At 51.6% G+C, this 17,252-nt stretch overlaps 1 protein-coding gene across 1 annotated transcript in view; it reads right to left on the reverse strand.

The window, feature by feature from the left end:
- Positions 1-17,252, reverse strand: part of SPAG17 (sperm associated antigen 17) — a 1,900,597-nt gene that overhangs the window by 964,234 nt on the left and 919,111 nt on the right. The window contains exon 18 of the mRNA XM_086935838.1: positions 2,920-3,036. Coding sequence (XP_086791964.1) covers positions 2,920-3,036 — 117 coding nt within the window. The remainder of the gene's footprint in view (positions 1-2,919; positions 3,037-17,252) is intronic.

Raw genomic sequence — 17,252 nt, forward strand, 5'->3', positions numbered from 1 at the left:
TGAGGGCCCTTGGATGGGATGTCAGGAGTCCAGGGCACCCAATCCTGGCCTGAGGGCCCTTGGATGGGATGTCAGGAGTCCAGGGCACCCACTCCAGGCCCGAGGGCCCTTGGATGGGATGTCAGGAGTCCAGGGCACCCACTCCCGGCCTAAGGGCCCTTGGATGGGATGTCAGGAGTCCAGGCCACCCACTCCTGGCCCGAGGGCCTTGGATGGGATGTCAGGAGTCCAGGGGACCCCCTCCCGGCCTGAGGGCCCTTGGATGGGATGTCAGGAGTCCAGGCCACCCACTCCTGGCCCGAGGGCCTTGGATGGGATGTCAGGAGTCCAGGGCACTCACTCCTGGCCTGAGAGCCCTTGGATGGGATGTCAGGAGTACAGGGCACCCACTCCTGGCCTGAGAGTCCTTGGATGGGATGTCAGGAGTCCAGGGCACCCACTCCTGGCCCGAGGGCCCTTGGATGGGATGTCAGGAGTCCAGGGCACCCACTCCTGGCCTGAGGGCCCTTGGATGGGATGTCAGTAGTCCAGGGCACCCATTCCCGGCCTGAGGGCCCTTGGATGGGATGTTAGGAGTCCAGGGGACCCACTCCTGGCCTGAGGGCCCTTGGATGGGATGTCAGGAGTCCAGGGGACCCACTCCTGGCCTGAGGGCTCTTGGATGGGATGTCAGGAGTCCAGGGGACCCACTCCTGGCCTGAGAGCTCTTGGATGGGATGTCAGGAGTACAGGGCACCGACTCCCGGCCTGAGGGCCTTTGGATGGGATGTCAGGAGTCCAGGGCACCCACTCCTGGCCTGAGAGCCCTTGGATGGGATGTCAGTAGTCCAGGGCACCCACTCCCGGCCTGAGGGCCCTTGGATGGGATGTCACGAGTCCAGGGCACCCACTCCTGGCCTGAGGGCCCTTGGAAGGGATGTCAGGAGTCCAGGGCACCCACTCCCTGCCTGAGGGGGGATGTCAGGAGTCCAGGGCACCCACTCCTGGCCTGAGGGCCCTTGGAAGGGATGTCAGGAGTCCAGGGCACCCACTCCTGGCCCGAGGGCCTTGGATGGGATGTCAGGAGTCCAGGGGACACACTCCTGGCCTGAGGGCCCTTGGATGGGATGTCAGGAGTCCAGGGGACCCACTACTGGCCTGAGAGCCCTTGGATGGGATGTCAGGAGTCCAGGGCACCCACTCCTGGCCTGAGGGCCCTTAGATGGGATGTCAGGAGTCCAGGGCACCCACTCCTGGCCAGAGGATACTTGGATGGGATGTCAGGAGTCCAGGGCACCCACTCCCGGCCTGAGAGCCCTTGGATGGGATGTCAGGAGTCCAGGGGACCCACTCCTGGCCTGAGGGCCCTTGGATGGGATGTCAGAGTCCAGGGGACCCACTCCTGGCCTGAGGATACTTGGATGGGATGTCAGGAGTCCAGGGCACACACGCCTGGCCTGAGGGCCCTTGGATGGGATGTCAGGAGTCCAGGGGACCCACTCCCAGCCTGAGGGCCCTTGGATGGGATGTCAGGAGTCCAGGGGACCCACTCCTGGCCCGAGGGCCTTGGATGGGGTGACAGGAGTCCAGAGCAGACCAAAGCACTGGTTCTGTGCTGCGCTAATATAGAGTCTCCCATCCCATGCGCTGCTTGATAAGTGAAGGCCACTGCACTTATCTTCTACAGCACTGACTGTAACGTAGCACAACATGACAAGTCATCCCATAACGCAACACGAGTGGTGTCTATATCTGAAGGTATCTTGGACACAACTAACAGATGTTTATTACTATCCACCTGAATGCATGGCTGAGTGGACCTGCAGGGATTTGAGGTCAAACACAGTTTCCTGCAGTGGATCTATTAGTTTACTGAGCCACGATACCCTGCACCACATGCAGAGAGTCCATGATGCAGACTCTATTTCCCCAACTCCCACCCTGTACATTATTTGATGGCGCGTCAGTGATCGAGGGACACCACAAAACTTCTCCTGCTCAGCTGAACCTTCCTCTGGCCAAAGAGTGGGACCATCAGAGAGGAGTGAAGGAGATCTGGGTAACAGGACCCCTGAAGCTACTGCTTCCACCGGACTCCTGATCAAAGTGACCCTTGACATGCAGGGTGTTCAGGTGAACAAATACCTAATGCTACACTCTATGGGCCCGGCATACACATGGGTGGGATAACCATGAAGACACAACTCTCCAGGTCACCCCAGGCTAGACGTGGGAGCACTCAGTCAGACTCCTCCATCACTTCTAGGGACAGTGTCCAGTATGGCCAGTCACCCCTCTCTGTTTGAAGCCCCACATGGGGCAGGGAAACATTCAGTGGTCCCTCTAGGTTCGAAGATGCAGAAGAAGAAGTCATTCCTCGGGGTGCAAGAATTTCAACAGTTTATGTTCTGCACCAAGGTGCAAAGTAAGAAACACTTTACAGCATGGATACCTCTGGTCAGTGCAGTTCTAAAGAGACACCGCTGTAGATAATGCTTGAGAAAGGCTGCAAGTATCGCCTTGCCTGGAGAGTTGAGGGACTGGATATTTTGTTTAGGGTGGTGGGCTCCCTGTTTTGTGAGGCGCACCCACTTTACACCATAGGATGCCCCTGATTGGCTCAGTTCCAAAGAGATACTGGTATCCACAGTGCCAGAGAAAGGCTGCTGGCAGCCATGGAGAAGGATTATCTTTCTCTGTGAGCTGAGGGACCTCCTACTGTGCTTAGCAGTGGGTTACCTCTCGTGTGAGGTGGACTCACCTCACTCACAGGAAAAGACTGTGATGAGGAAGAGTAGGAGAATGGAAAGAAGGATATCTGACCTGGTCCTGAGTTCACCTGGCCATCCTTCCTGTAGTTAGTCATGTGCCTGTGACTCGACCCATCCACAGCTCACACCACTTCCACCCATCCTCTCACAGACCACATCTTAGACCTACCTGGGCCAGGAGAGAGGGCTCCAGGTGCTCCGCATAGCGCCAATCAGTCAGACACCGCAGCCGGGATATCTCTATGTCCTTTAAGTCGGTCTCCTGTATATCAGTCTCTTCAGTCACCTAAAAAACATGAAATGAAAAACAGACATGTTGTTGCTGGAAAATGCCAAGACTTGATTCAAACCAATAGCCGGGCGACGCCGTCCAGCTGCATTATTACTCAAAGGGCAGTGGACTAACTCAGGGGATGAAATACAGAAATATGGAATACATTCTGTTTTCAAACCTTAGGAAATAAACAAGTAGGATTAAGAGGCAAAGCATGGGGGTCAGGGGTCATAGATGCAGACAATATCTAAAATACTTCTGTTGTGATGAGAGAGTAGAACTTAAAGTGATTCCCTGTGTATCAGCAATCACAATCTTGAGCTTTCCATTTGTGGAATGAATCACAAACCTATCTGATGCTTTCCATGTTTCTCGCCTTTGGCATGGCTGGATCAGGGATGAAATACATGGTGGGTCCAAAGGTGGGTGAATGATAGAAAACCCACAACCTGCTCCTTGGGAGTCAGACACAGGACTCGTCCTTCACCATCAAATGGAGAAATGAAGGTGAGTCCTATCATTCAGTCTTCCCTGACTCCTGCGGCAGGAGCAAGTGATGTGTGAGAGTGGAGTGGGGAAGCGGGCCACTGCAACAGTACTTACCGGTTGGCCAGAACCTTTGGACCCGTCCTCGATTCTGATGGATGTTGGTGGTGGATTCTTGCCAGTAATTTACAATGTTCTAAGAGTAGAGGTGGCTAAATGTCAGACGCTAGGCACGGAGGATGCTTCACTTGTGGTGTTGCTAGTCCGTGGGTCTGGAAGCAGTGAATGAGGACTGTATGGGGATGAGGGACCTGAGAGCAGTGGCAGCTCCTTCCCTATAGCGGAGTAGCGTCCCCCACTGCTTTCAAACCTTGGCGGGCGGGCCGTGCTGCTCTACTCTCGGAGCAGGGCAGGGGAGGAGTGGTTTGCCCACTCCTATGTGCGCAATGACTGGTCAGCCTTCTGGGGCCGCCCAAACCAGTCATGCACGCTTTCCCACTTCTCCATGCAGGCTGCATTACATGCCCACCCTTCACCCCCTGGCAGAGCGCAGTGTCATGGCCTTCAAACCAATTACAACGCTGCATTGCATCGCTGCGATTGGCTTAGGGTAGGGAGCCTGGCTGCCTGCTTTCTGTTCCTGAAGTCAGAGCAGGAGAGCAGAATAAGAGACGCACAACCTGACGGTGGCAAGGTGAGCGATTTAAAAAAAAAAAAAGTTATTGTGCTCCAACCGCAATCGCGACCCCCCCTGCAGTGCTGTCCCCTGTGACCTCCTCTCCTGCCCCCCACCCACGAGCTAAGCCAGCTGCAACTGCCTGAGAGTAAAGTGAGGGGTAGAGTTCTTTGGAATGCACTTACGGATCTTTCACACACTGTAGTAGACTACGGGCCACATCTCGGGAATTTCCATTGCTCATGCGTCTGTCACACTCACGTGACATGACGTATTTCTCTGCTTGGAGGGAAACTTTTGCTTCTGCGCACTAGAACTAAGATGGCTGTTCTGTGTCTTAACGTGCAAGAAGCTTGCATCGCTGCTTTTGCTAAGCTGTTCGTTCTGCTAATACTTAATGCTATAGTTAAAATAAAATAATGGCAATAGTGTAGAGATACGTGGTATACAGAACATTCAGTTATTCATTGTTCTAAAACTGTTTATTTTCTATTTTACATGTATCGCATTTCTGGGCCTGAGATGTCCTGAACTCCATTTGGAAACCCACACTGTACATGCGCACAAGAGTCCAAAAGAACTCGACTCATGACATTGAATAGAAGCCAAGTCTTGGCTTGCTAGAAGATGATCCTAGGAAGCTGACCTCTTAACCCTGCCAGAGGAAGCTGAAATGTACAATTTATATTACATTGTATTTGTTATTGAAACATCCATTGTTGGGTGGAATAAAAGTGCATGGGAAAATAAATCAATGGGAGGGAACGTTAATTTAAATACAGAATGGAAGTTACCTCATATTAATACGGTGTGATGACCTCTCCTCTTCCTTTTGTCCAATCAAAATTGGGAATTCACATATTTGCAACATTGGGGGTGGTGCACTGCCCTGAAAAATAGTATAACTAGGGTAGGCTTAGCTAGTTAGATTGTCCGACTTGTCCGAATAGCTGACCTGTCACTGACCCAACGCACTCAATAGGCGATCGAGACAGAGGTGCTGGCGGAGAACTCTGTCAGAAGAATCGATAAGCTAATCTGGGATCTGGGAAGGAGTTTGATAACCCAATCGGGGTTCTAAGGGAGAAGATTTTGTTAACCCAATCGGGGTCCGACTGTTAGCTGCAGTGAGGGTGTGACACAGGCGTTGCGCTTTAGCTGTGGGTGCCAGTCTTAGCCTGTGGTGGTCCTGTCCTGATCCAATTTGGCCCGTACCTGTTCTGATTCTGGCCTGCACCTTGTTGGACCCAGCCTCGTGGCGTGGCCCTCGCTGATCCCCACAACCCCAGAACGACGGACGGAACTGATTCCCTTCCAACCAGAACTATACATGAGACTCCTACACCAGACCTGAGACGACCTGCAGATCGCGTGCCTACACCCATGCACGTGACCATCAGACTCCATGTTTGGCCACCCCGGCCAGCCGGCCGCCTTCTTCCCTTTCGGCAGCCTCTGGCCACTCCTGGCTGCAGCGAGGCGTGCGCGTCCGGCACGCCCAGACCCGCCGAGGGGTGAACGACTCACCAAGTACCCGAAACCAAGGCTTCCATCACACCTCCGGCCCCCTCCCGAGGAACTGGCCTCCCTCACATCTCTGAACCATCCCTGGGGGCTGGTTTCAATCGCACCCTTGCCTCCTAGCGAGCTGGCTCCAGACCTTGATGAGCGTCTGAGATCCCCTGGACGCATGGTCCAAAAGCATCAAAGACCCAGCAGCCCAGACAATCGGACGCCTGGCCCTCGGACCTTCGGCCTCCTGCTTCTGAGAGTCCGGACATCAAAAGGGCTCCTGGACTATAAGGCAGCCTGCCTCCCATCTAGCCGGCAGTTGTATCTTGGACAAGTAAGCCCTGCTGATCTGATCGTGGCTGACCTTGGGGAGGACAGACTCTGACCCACCGAGCCCAACTGACGTCGTCGCGGCTCATCCTCGAAGCTACGGAACTGAACCACCGAGCCCTGCTGACGCTGTCGCGGCTCCCTCTCGAAGAGTAAGACCTGAACCATCGGAGCCCTGCTGACCTCGTCGCGGCCCACTCTTGAGAACGAGAGACTCTTGCTACCATCCTGAGCCCTGCAGACGCTGTCGCTGCTCCACCTGCCTACGAGTACTACGGAGTAATCCTGATCAAGCCCTGCTGACCTCGTCGTGGCTTAAAGAACCCTCTGGTCCGGCTGGACCATCGACGCTACCCTCAAGACAATCGTGAACAGAAGTGAGTCGGACAGCAAGTACCATCGCCAGCCCCCGTACCCCCCAGTTCGAGGATTGAGAACTGTGCGCAGGGTGCGTGGCATGCCTACTGGCCCTCTAAGACTGTCCCGCTTCCCCGTTCCCTTGTTACAAGACTTTCGCGATCCCTCGAAAGCTGTGTATTGCTCCTTAATTTTACTTTGATAAAGTCATACTTGATAAAGATTCACTGTGTGGTGTCCGTTCGTAAGTGTGGTGTGTCGACAGTGTGTACGATCAGTCCTCCCCGGCGAGGACTCCCCCTCGATAAGACTCGGCAGGAATTGTGGGAGAGGAGGGTCTCGGGTGGTTAAGAGAGCAATCTTGACCCCTGGGGTCACCGCCTTCCAACACACCTGTTCTCTCCAGCTGGCACCTGCAATCTTGGGGTTCTGTCCTTTGTCCAGCCCGTGGCCAGGGTTGGTCTTCACACCATTCTAGGTAACTGTAAAATAATTGTGGGTTTGCCATTGTACTGTTTCCCTTTTCTACCCACCCTATGTTTAAATGCTTAATGGCATTTCTTTCCGATTCATTGCATATTTTGTTTCAATCTTTATCTTTTTAACTGAACGAGAAATTATTGATTTATTATGGTTACAGACATTTAAGAATTTACATTACATAAAAGAACTTAAACCTTTCCTGAGTTTGTGGTTATTTTATGAAACATGAATGTTATTTGCTGCCTATTATTCTAACACCCTTGCTCCCTTAGGATTCTAGGTACCAGTGACTCGGATGGGTAGGTCAGTGGTATAGGTCCAAAAAAGGAAAATTATAATATCTGGTTAGAAGCGTAGGTTCACCTGTTCAAAGCGTGTATGTGTTTTATGGGTCCAGGTGAGTATGGTAAAACGGTAGGGTGAGTCCGCGCATTATCTCTTCACAAGACAAAACAAGACCCTCCTCCACCAGAACCAACTTCCACAGATGTATGATGAACGACGCCGAATTAATGAAGGACAACTGTCTCATGCTCAACGTGCCAAGATGAAGGTCCTCATCTTTGGGAACAACAACTCCCCACAGAGCGACACTTGGTGGCCTGCTGAAGTAGTCCCTACTCCCCACCGCCCCCACCCATCGCTATGTAGAAACAGATAAATGCAGTCTTGTCCATCTGCTTTCACACCCTATGCATGCTCTATACAATTTTCAAGTGGCTCCCAATAAACACCAGAAGGTCTGTCAATCAAATCCTGGTCACCAGCGGGCTGGACTATGGTAACATTCTGAGTAGGAATTACTGCAAGCCTCATAAAGAGACTACAGACAATACAAAACGCACCAGCAAGATTCATCCTTGACCTCCCCATACAGACTCACATCACTCACACCTCAAGAACCTACACTGGCTCCCGATCCAGGAGAGATGTCAGTTCAACATGCTGACCCACCCATACAAAGCCCAGTATGACGAAGGATCAGAAAACATCAACAAACAAATGATCTCCTACCAACCAACCAGGCACCACTGATCTGCCTCCCTCTCCCTCGCAGGCACCCTCGGGTCTGCCTCCATCTCCCTCCCTTGCAGGCACCCTCGGATCTGCCTCCCTCTCCCTCGCAGGCACCCTCGGATCTGCCTCCCTCTCCCTCGCAGGCACCCTCGGATCTACCTCCCTCTCCCTCCCTCGCAGGCACCCTCGGATCTGCCTCCCTCTCCCTCGCAGGCACCCTCGGATCTGCCTCCCTCTCCCTCGCAGGCACCCTTGGATCTGCCTCCCTGTCCCTCGCAGGCACCACTGATCTGCCTCCCTCTCCCTCGCAGGCACCCTCGGATCTACCTCCCTCTCCCTCGCAGGCACCACTGATCTGCCTCCCTCTCCCTCGCAGGCACCCTCGGATCTGCCTCCCTCTCCCTCCCTCGCAGGCACCCTCGGATCTGCCTCCCTCTCCCTCCCTCGCAGGCACCCTCGGATCTGCCTCCCTCTCCCTCCCTCGCAGGCACCCTCGGATCTGTTTCCCTCTCCCTCGCAGGCACCACTGATCTGCCTCCCTCTCCCTTGCAGGCACCCTCGGATCTGCCTCTCTCTCCCTCCCTCGCAGGCACCCTCGGATCTGCCTCCCTCTCCCTCGCAGGCACCCTCGGATCTGCCTCCCTCTCCCTCCCTCGCAGGCACCGTCGGATCTGCCTCCCTCTCCCTCCCTCGCAGGCACCCTCGGATCTGCCTCCCTCTCCCTCCCTCGCAGGCACCCTCGGATCTGCCTCCCTCTCCCTCCCTCGCAGGCACCCTCGGATCTGCCTCCCTCTCCCTCCCTCGCAGGCACCCTCGGATCTGCCGCCCTCTCCCTCGCAGGCACCCTCGGATCTGCCTCCCTCTCCCTCGCAGGCACCACTGATCTGCCTCCCTCTCCCCCGCAGGCACCCTCGGATCTGCCGATCCAACAGCGGAAGATGCTCCTTCTCTCATCTGGTGGCCAAAGCTTGGAACAACCTTACCCTGCACCTTAGGAATACCACATCACTTGGGGAATTCAGAAGAGGACGCCAGACATGGTTGTTCAAATGAACGGAGCATCGCAAAACAGCTAGTAACTCCAGCCTCTTGAGACCGTCACAGGTAATACGTCGCGTTCTATAAATCCTGATTGATGCATTCAGTTTCTTTCAGGAGGGTTGGAGCAATTCTTCCATTGATGTGAATGTTGTACCGGAGACCCACTGTCTTTGCTGAATGTCTTCAGATCCAGCCTGGGAGAGTCCTGGCTCCTAGTTGGAGGCCGTCCTCCTGAAGTGGTTTCGTTCTCAGCCAAGGGTTGGAATGGGTAAATAGAATGTCAATGAATACCATGATATCCGCAGGCCGGACAATGTCAATACCCATAAACGCAATGTCAAAGTATGCCCTAATCTATGCCCGCACAACAGTGTTGATCCCGGCAGCGGCGATGGCAATGTCTGCCATAACCCATACATGAACGGCGATGTTGTTACCAGTAGAAACAAGGTTGATGTACACTACCACCTAGGTCAGCATGACTGTGCCAATATCAGTGAAGACAATGTCAATGTACGCTAGGAAAACTGACGCACAAAGTTGAGAATGCGGATAAAAATGATACCAGAGCCTGCCATATTATGTTCCAACAAACTCGTGCCATTGCTGTCGGATTTACCCAAGATGACCTCCCCATCAACCCCGAGTCAGAGATATGTGATCAGCACGCCCTGTGACCCGCACCCACGGCTATTGAGTGGCAGGTCACAGGTGGGGTCTCTCTTAACCCAAAGACAAACACACACCAAGGGCAAACCCTGATCAATCCCACAGATAGACAGTTGCACCATAAGCAAGTTCAAGGAAATTGGCCCCAATAAAACGTGTTTGGCCAAAGCTTGCATTCCCTCAGTGTAGGAGAGTAGGGTCTGATTTCCTATGGTCACCTCAATTTTTGCTTTTTGCCTCACTGGTTTTCGACTTAATGTGGCTGTGGGCCTGCTAATCAGACCCACTGCCTGCTGTTCTCTCTCTAAATTCACATCCATGTACTTTAGGTACATAACCAATTGGACATTGGGGCACCTTATCAGCCCCTGTACGGTGTACTATAGGTTCCCAGGGCATAGGTGCATCCAAGGCCTACCAGGGGCTGCAGCATATCTTTTGCCACCGCTGGCTGGCCATCCAAACTGACACAACTGACTGATCACTCAGCTGGGGTAAGGTGGTGTAATCACCCCTTGCTTAGATATAGTATACCTATATCTACACCTATATCTGGACACATATGCACCTATAAGTCACTCCTATAGCAGGCCTTATCTATCCTGGAGGCAGAGCCTCCAGGATTGATAAGGCCTTAAAAATCTTCAAACAGGGAAGCCCCACCCTTCTACAAAACCTCATCAGCCCCTACGTTCCTAGCCGTGAGCTGCGCTCCTCTAACCAGCTCCTCTTGAGTGTACCCCGAGCAAAGCTTTGCCGCACTGGAGGTCGCTCCTTCAGGGTCCTGGGACCCAAGCTGTAGAATGCTCTGCCCCTTCACATCCGCTCCCTAGACAGCCTTTCTACCTTCCGAAAAAAGCAATCAAGACCCTCCTATTTCCATCCGGCTAGTTCTGTTCTTCTCCCCCCCCCCCCCCCCCCTTCCCCTTCCTGGTAGGTTCTGTGACTTCTCTCAGCGCCGGGACGCCCCATTGCTGGGGCAGATGTTGCGCTTTACCAAACCCAGAATAGAATAGAATAGAATAGAGTGCTTGGTTTTATGTGAGATGGTGCTCCAGCATGAGCTGAGCCTGTCTGCAGCTTTCGGGACCAACTCCCTTAGCTGTTCCGGGATATTGCCAGACCATATACTCTTAAGTGCATCATAATCCTCGCGGTTACTTGCTAAGTTTGGTTTGGCTTTATCAAAACATGTCGTGTAAGGTGTCATACGCTTTGGAATACTACTCCCTCGCCAGTTCTGGCGACGGGGGTAGCATTCCACCCTTCTAGAGGGAGAAGACATGTTACTTTGCTTAAACGCTGTTAAATCTAACCAGAGCGCCAGCATCACAAAATGGATGCTGCTGCCACAGACACAAGTCTGGCCTCCTGCTGCTGACCGAAACTCCAGCAGGGGAGGCCTGGACAAATGGTATCCTGTCACAGGGAGGTGTAACACCACCCAAGACAGGAGATAGTGGATTGTAGCAGGGAGGGTTGAAAGAAACTAGACACTGCCTGGGGCGCGAAAGGCGTCCCATGCATAGCCTAGTTCAAACCGGTGCTGGGGCACTCCAGCCCCAGCTCTGGCGCGAAACTGGACAAAGGGAAAGGGGTGTAACCACCTCCTTCCCGGGTCCCACCCATAGGAGGGACCTAGCAGGTGATCCAGCCCCTTGATTTGGAATAAAGGTAGGAGCTGTGCCAATGCAATTTAGATCATCCTGACTGAAACTTTGAAACATACATCTGGACCCTTCGACATCCTACTCGACGTAGAAGACTGAAGAATCTCCCTTGTGCTCAAGGAGTGGCCACCCTGTGCAAGCAGGCACCATCAGAGCGACGAGACGCTCTTTGCCATTGCTCCCGCAGGAGCTCGAACGACAGAGACTGACAAGACCTGGACTCCCAGACTTCCAACAGCCCGATCCACAGTCCTACCAAAGCTTAGACCCGTGGAGGCGACGAGAGACGTGGAACCGGCCATCTTGAAAAGTCGACGAAGTGCGTCCTGTGCAGCTCCCGAGGTTCCCTTGATGCTGTGCTTTGGGGTTTGAGAAGCCCCTGCCCCGAGCAGCCTGTGCTCCAAAGATCACCTTTCCACACTCTCCGAGTGCTGCGTGGGGCCCATTTGTACTTTTCCTGCTCGACACGTTGACCGGTCACTTGCCCGTTGGCTAGTGGCCTCTGTGACGACGAAACATCAAAACTACACTGCTGGTCTGGTTGCTCCAGAGTGGCCCCAGCTCCCCTGAAAAGGAGCCATCGATCTGACCCTCCCGGTCCGATCAAGAAGACATCTTCGCATCCTGCGTGGGTTGCCTTTGCCAAGGCTTGTTGACTCCGAATCGAGTACCCACACCGCCGACAGCAAGAGCCTTTGTGAGACAGCTCGTGCTCACCAGCTGGTCATCCTCGATCCTTCCTGGTCCACCTGGCAAAGGAGACAAACACCTTGATATCACCTGATTGCAACCCGATATAGCCTGGTTCCTTCCTGGTTCCTCGCTGGTCACTGGCTAGTGACCTGAACTCTGTCCCCTCTGCTTTCAGGTACTCTACATCTTCGATCCACCCTTGAATCCAACCAGACTCTTCTCTCCTGGCCGCCTGCAGCATCTTCATCTCCAGGCTCCATAGAACTTCACGACGAAACCCGACACATTTTGGCACCTATGCACCTGCTTCCTGTGGGTGAGGTAACGATCTAACTCCGGTGCTCCTATAGTGGATTGCACCTCTAGTGTCCTAGTTTTAAGTGGCTAAGTTCTAGTCCAGTCGGAAGTCTCCGAAACCTATAACTTTCAGATTTTTACGCACCATTGACTTGTATGGTAAACGCGGTTGCCTATAGACACTGCACCCGCATCCTGTGGGCCTCTCCCGACCTAACCTTCGTTAGTCCAGTATAGGCCCAGCGATTCCCAAGGCCCTAGGCCTGTTCCTTGTTCGTGACGTGGTACTTATACCACTTTCTTAATATATGGTTTGAGTGGCCACCCGGCCTATCCATAATTGTGCAGCTTATTGTATGTTATACTGTGTTCTTTGTTTAACGCTTGTGCTCCTGTGCTGATAAAGAGTTAAGGGGATTATTCTAGAAATAAATATATATATTTTATAATATATAACTTGTGTGGTGTCCTTTCATTTGGTATTAAAAGAGATTGCATATGGTAAAACAGCTGGCTTCACATGCTTTGACAATGCTACCATTAGGATAGCTGGTCTATAAGGTTGACTTACAACCAATCACCATAAGGGTCGTTTGGACTGGTGCAAGGTGCTCACTAGAATAGTGAACATCATATACCAGGCCAACTTCTCACATTGGTGTGCAGCGGTTGGAATTTGAGCTTGCTGTTGTTTTACCAAATGTAATCTTTGACAATATCATTTGAAAGATCACCTCAAGTACCTTAGGTACATATAAACAAAGCTTAGCCTACTTAAGTTCTTCCGAACTTAGTGGTTGTAGACCAAAGGGCTTAGCACACCCTGACTACAACCTATGGAGAGGTTCCAGTAGGAAAATAAATAGTGTAGGTAAGTGCACCACTTGCACCTCACTAGTCATGCCTGGCACAGGTCAACCTTCCAGTTCTCTACCTGTGGGTGACACTCACAAAGCACCATCCAGTTATGAAAAACGAAGCCACAAGGGCTTGAGTGCCCTATGCACTTCAAGGGGGCTGAAAAGGGTCACAAGCCTACCATCCATATCCTCATAGCAATCCTAGAGAAATCTGATATTGAGAAGGAATCTGCTTCAGGTCCTTTACGTAAGATAGGAGAGGGAAACCCACCTGATAATGCTGATGTCTCAGAAGTTGATCCTGAAGAGGTAGACGAGGATGAGGATGGAAATGAGTCAGATGATCAGGGGGAGGATGACCAGGTTCAAGTTAGAAGATTGAGCCAGGCCAACTTAAGCCTACATGGGAATGGAGAAGGTGTCCACCTTTCCAGGCCCAATAGTAGACTTAACCCTGGCAATAGAAGGGTTAGATCTCCTTCCAGGGAATCTGACCAGTCTAATGCCTCCAGGGATCTCAAAGGGGAATGACTTCCCCCCAGAGAAGAGAACATGAGGCTAGGATGAGAGCTTTCCAACTCCAGATTGAAAAGGAAGAGGTAGCCCTGGCCCAAGCTAAACTTGCTTTAGCAAGGGAGCAAAAGTTAAGTGGATTAGATTCCACTGATGGCAGCAACATTATCCCCAAGGATAAAGACAGGTCCTATGATCATAAAACCCTGAGTAAGATTATGCCCCCTTACAGAGATGGGATGATATCCACAAATGGATAACTGCTCTTGAGAGAGCCGGCAGAGTACAGCAGATCCTTCAGGAGCAGTGGGCAGCAATCTTGTGGCTCTCCTTTTCAGAACAAGCATTTGCAATGCAATAGGTCTCGCATTAGAAAAGTTTGAGTTATTAGTATTGTAAATGGCAATGTTTTTATTTATGCTGTAGTTAAGTTTTGTTGTATAAAAAGGAACATATAAAATATTCCTTGTACAAAAGTGTTAAATTTGAATAAGGTATATCAAGGAATTTGATATGTACATATGATTAGCAAACAAGGTAATTGTAAACATCATAAAAATCTGCTATTGAGGATGGTGCAGGTTATTATAACATGCACATCTTTTGTCTCCATAAAGAGAGTGCATTATTGGCCTTGTTATTCACCACTCCTGTCTGGCCACCTTATGCAGGAAGTGTATGCAATGTTCTACTTGTTTGACCATACATACATTGTACAGATAAAAGGTGCAAGTTCTTGCTTTATGGAACAATGCAACACGTCTTGCAAGTAGTCCATGTGGCATTTGCTTTATGGAATAGTGCATGCATTATGCAGGTAGATGTTTATTTCTGCTTTATAGTTTCTGTGCACATCCTGCAGGAAAAGGGGGCTTGTTGCAAATGTATCATGCAGTGCACACTTGCAGTGATAGGACACATGTTATTTTTAACAGATGTATTCATTGCTTATGTAAGAGTGGAGTAATGTTATTACTTTATAATGCAAGGTAAACGACATGCAAGTAGAGTAAAATAATAGTGGAGGGGGTGCTTGGCTTTATGCTTTATGCACACATTCTGCAAATATCTGGTACATGTTCTTTTTATTATAGTACATACACCTGATACAAGTTATAGATGGGTGCTTAGCTAATGCAATTTTAATGGGAATGATCAGTTACATGCTTTGTTTGGTGGTTATTATTTCCTGCACAATGATCGATTAGCCATATGGAAGACGTGTACTGTAGTACATGCAACTGGCTTTAAATTGGGGAATTACACTTTCAATTGGTGTTAGATTAGATCAGTACAATGTGATCTGGGCAATAGCTTGCTTAATGTTTTCAATGATCCATTGTTTAAGACCCTTAAAGGTGACTTTGTGCTAATAAATGTGTATTATTATTATTAGTCAGAAGCACATAGAAATGTGATCTCAAAATAAGAGCTGCTTGTCTTATTTTGATATACAAAAAAAATACAGGCCTGTATATATAACATCAGTATACAGATAACATTGACTTATATACCTAGCGAGCATACACACACAAGTAAACAAAATTAGGCACACTGCTTGCAGCCGTTTTTTACTATCCATTGCCATTCCCTCCTTCGTGAATGAGACTTGCAGGCAAGGAATACATGAAAAAAGTTGTTTGCTATGCAATACAACATTTCCCTGGTCACTGTAGGAGAGTAGGGTCTGCAATCCTATGATCACCCAGACTTTTTGCTTTTGTTTCACTGGTTTACGACTTTCTCGGGCTGTGGGCCTGCTAATCAGACCCCCAGCCTAGCTGTTCTCTCTCTAAATTGATGCGTGTACCTTAGGTGCATTACCCAATTGGAACTGGGCCACCCTGTCAGACCCTGTAACTCAGGGCATCGGTGTACCCAGGGCCTACCAGGGGCTGAAGCATGTATTATGCCACCCCTGGATGGCCATCTAAATCTGACACAACTGGCTGCACGACAGCTGGGGCAACGTAGCGTACCCGCTCGTTGCTTTAGGTATAGTAGCCCTATATCTAACCATACAATGGACACCCGAGTTCCTATCAGACACTCCTATGGCAGGCCTTGACAATCCTGAAGGCAGAGTGCTTGGAATCGTGTGAATTGGGGTCTGGCCCGAGCCGAGCCCGGTTGCAGCTTGCGGAACCAAGACCCAATGGCTGTTCCATGATAACGCGTACCATATCGGTAACTTCGGTATCGCGTTATCAAGACATGTCGAGTAAGGTGTCATACGAATCGGGATACTGCCCCCTCACCAATTCTGGCGACGAGGTTAGCATTCCGCCCTTCTAGAGGGACACGACATGTACGTAACTGTGAACCCCAGTTAAAGTTAGCTAAAGCCTCAGCTCCACAAAATGGATGCTGCCACCACAGACACGAGTCTGACCTCCTGCTGCTGGGAGTCCTTCCAGCGAGGAGAGCTTGGACAAAGGGTTTCCTGTCGAGGGCGGTGTTCGCACCGTCCCAGACAGGGTTGTGTATTCTGGGTAGGTAGGGCTTTGCGAGAAGGTGACTGCGGAGTGGCACCCTGGTGCTCACTACGCATCTGCCGGTCAGAACCAGTTCCAGGGGCGCGCAGCCCCTGACCTGGGGAAAGTCCGGCAGGGGAGAGGGGTGTAACTACCCCCCTTCCTGGTCCCACCCTTAGGGCAGGACCTAGTCATGTACCCACCCCTTTCTTTAGGATAAAGGCCGGAGCGGGGACCCTTCCAAATTAGATCATCTTTGAATCAAGAATACTTTCTACGAAAGGACTTCGAGACTCTTCTCAAGATTTCTCCCTTGTGGCTAAGGAGTAGTCACCCTGCATCAGCGGGCACCATCTAAGAACTCTGCGGTTTGCTGCAAGTCCTTCCTCAAGGAATCCGACGGCCCAGCTCGACGAGAACCGGCTTCCCTGGCACCTCTGACCTCTACCCACGTCGTCAGCTCAGCTGAGATCTGTGGGTGCGACGAGACCTCGAGGGACCGGCCATCATCAAAACCTGCACGCTTTCTTAATCAGCACGACCATCGAAGCAATTCTCTGGTGAGTGCTCTGGGGTCCGAGAAGCCCCGACCCTGAGCAGCTCCAGCACCGCAGTGCAGTCTCCCAGCATCTCCACGATCTGCGTGGGGCCCTTCTGCTCGCTGCTCAGCACGTTGTCTGGTCACTAGCCGCTGGCTTGTGCCCTTCTTTGACGACATCCGACAACCAACGCTACTGGTCTGGTTACTCCAGACTTGCCTTTGCTTCCATCTTTGAGAGAAGCACCCCGGACCCTCCTGGTCCACTCAAGACGCCATTTTAGGCCCACCACGTGGCCCTGAAATCTGCCAAGGCTTGTTGCCCCAATCCTGGGCCCAGCGACGCCGACAGCATCAACCTTCGTGGGACCGCTCGCACCTCCATCCTGGTCGCCGACAACGCCTCCTGGTCCGAGAGACTGCAGAGCCTAGCGTCGCCCACTCACCTAGTCGAGGTGACGGCCAACCGGTGCCTTCCTGGTACCCTCTGACTACTGGCTAGTAGTACGAACTTGGTCCCCACTGCTTTCAGGTATCAACAATCTCTGATCCAGGCTTGGATCTCTACGAACTATTCAGCACTGGTCGCTGGCCAGCAACTCCTTTTCTTCC

This window comes from Lissotriton vulgaris, chromosome 8 (genome assembly GCF_964263255.1).
Source record: "Lissotriton vulgaris chromosome 8, aLisVul1.2, whole genome shotgun sequence".
Taxonomy (NCBI): Eukaryota; Metazoa; Chordata; class Amphibia; order Caudata; family Salamandridae; genus Lissotriton; species Lissotriton vulgaris.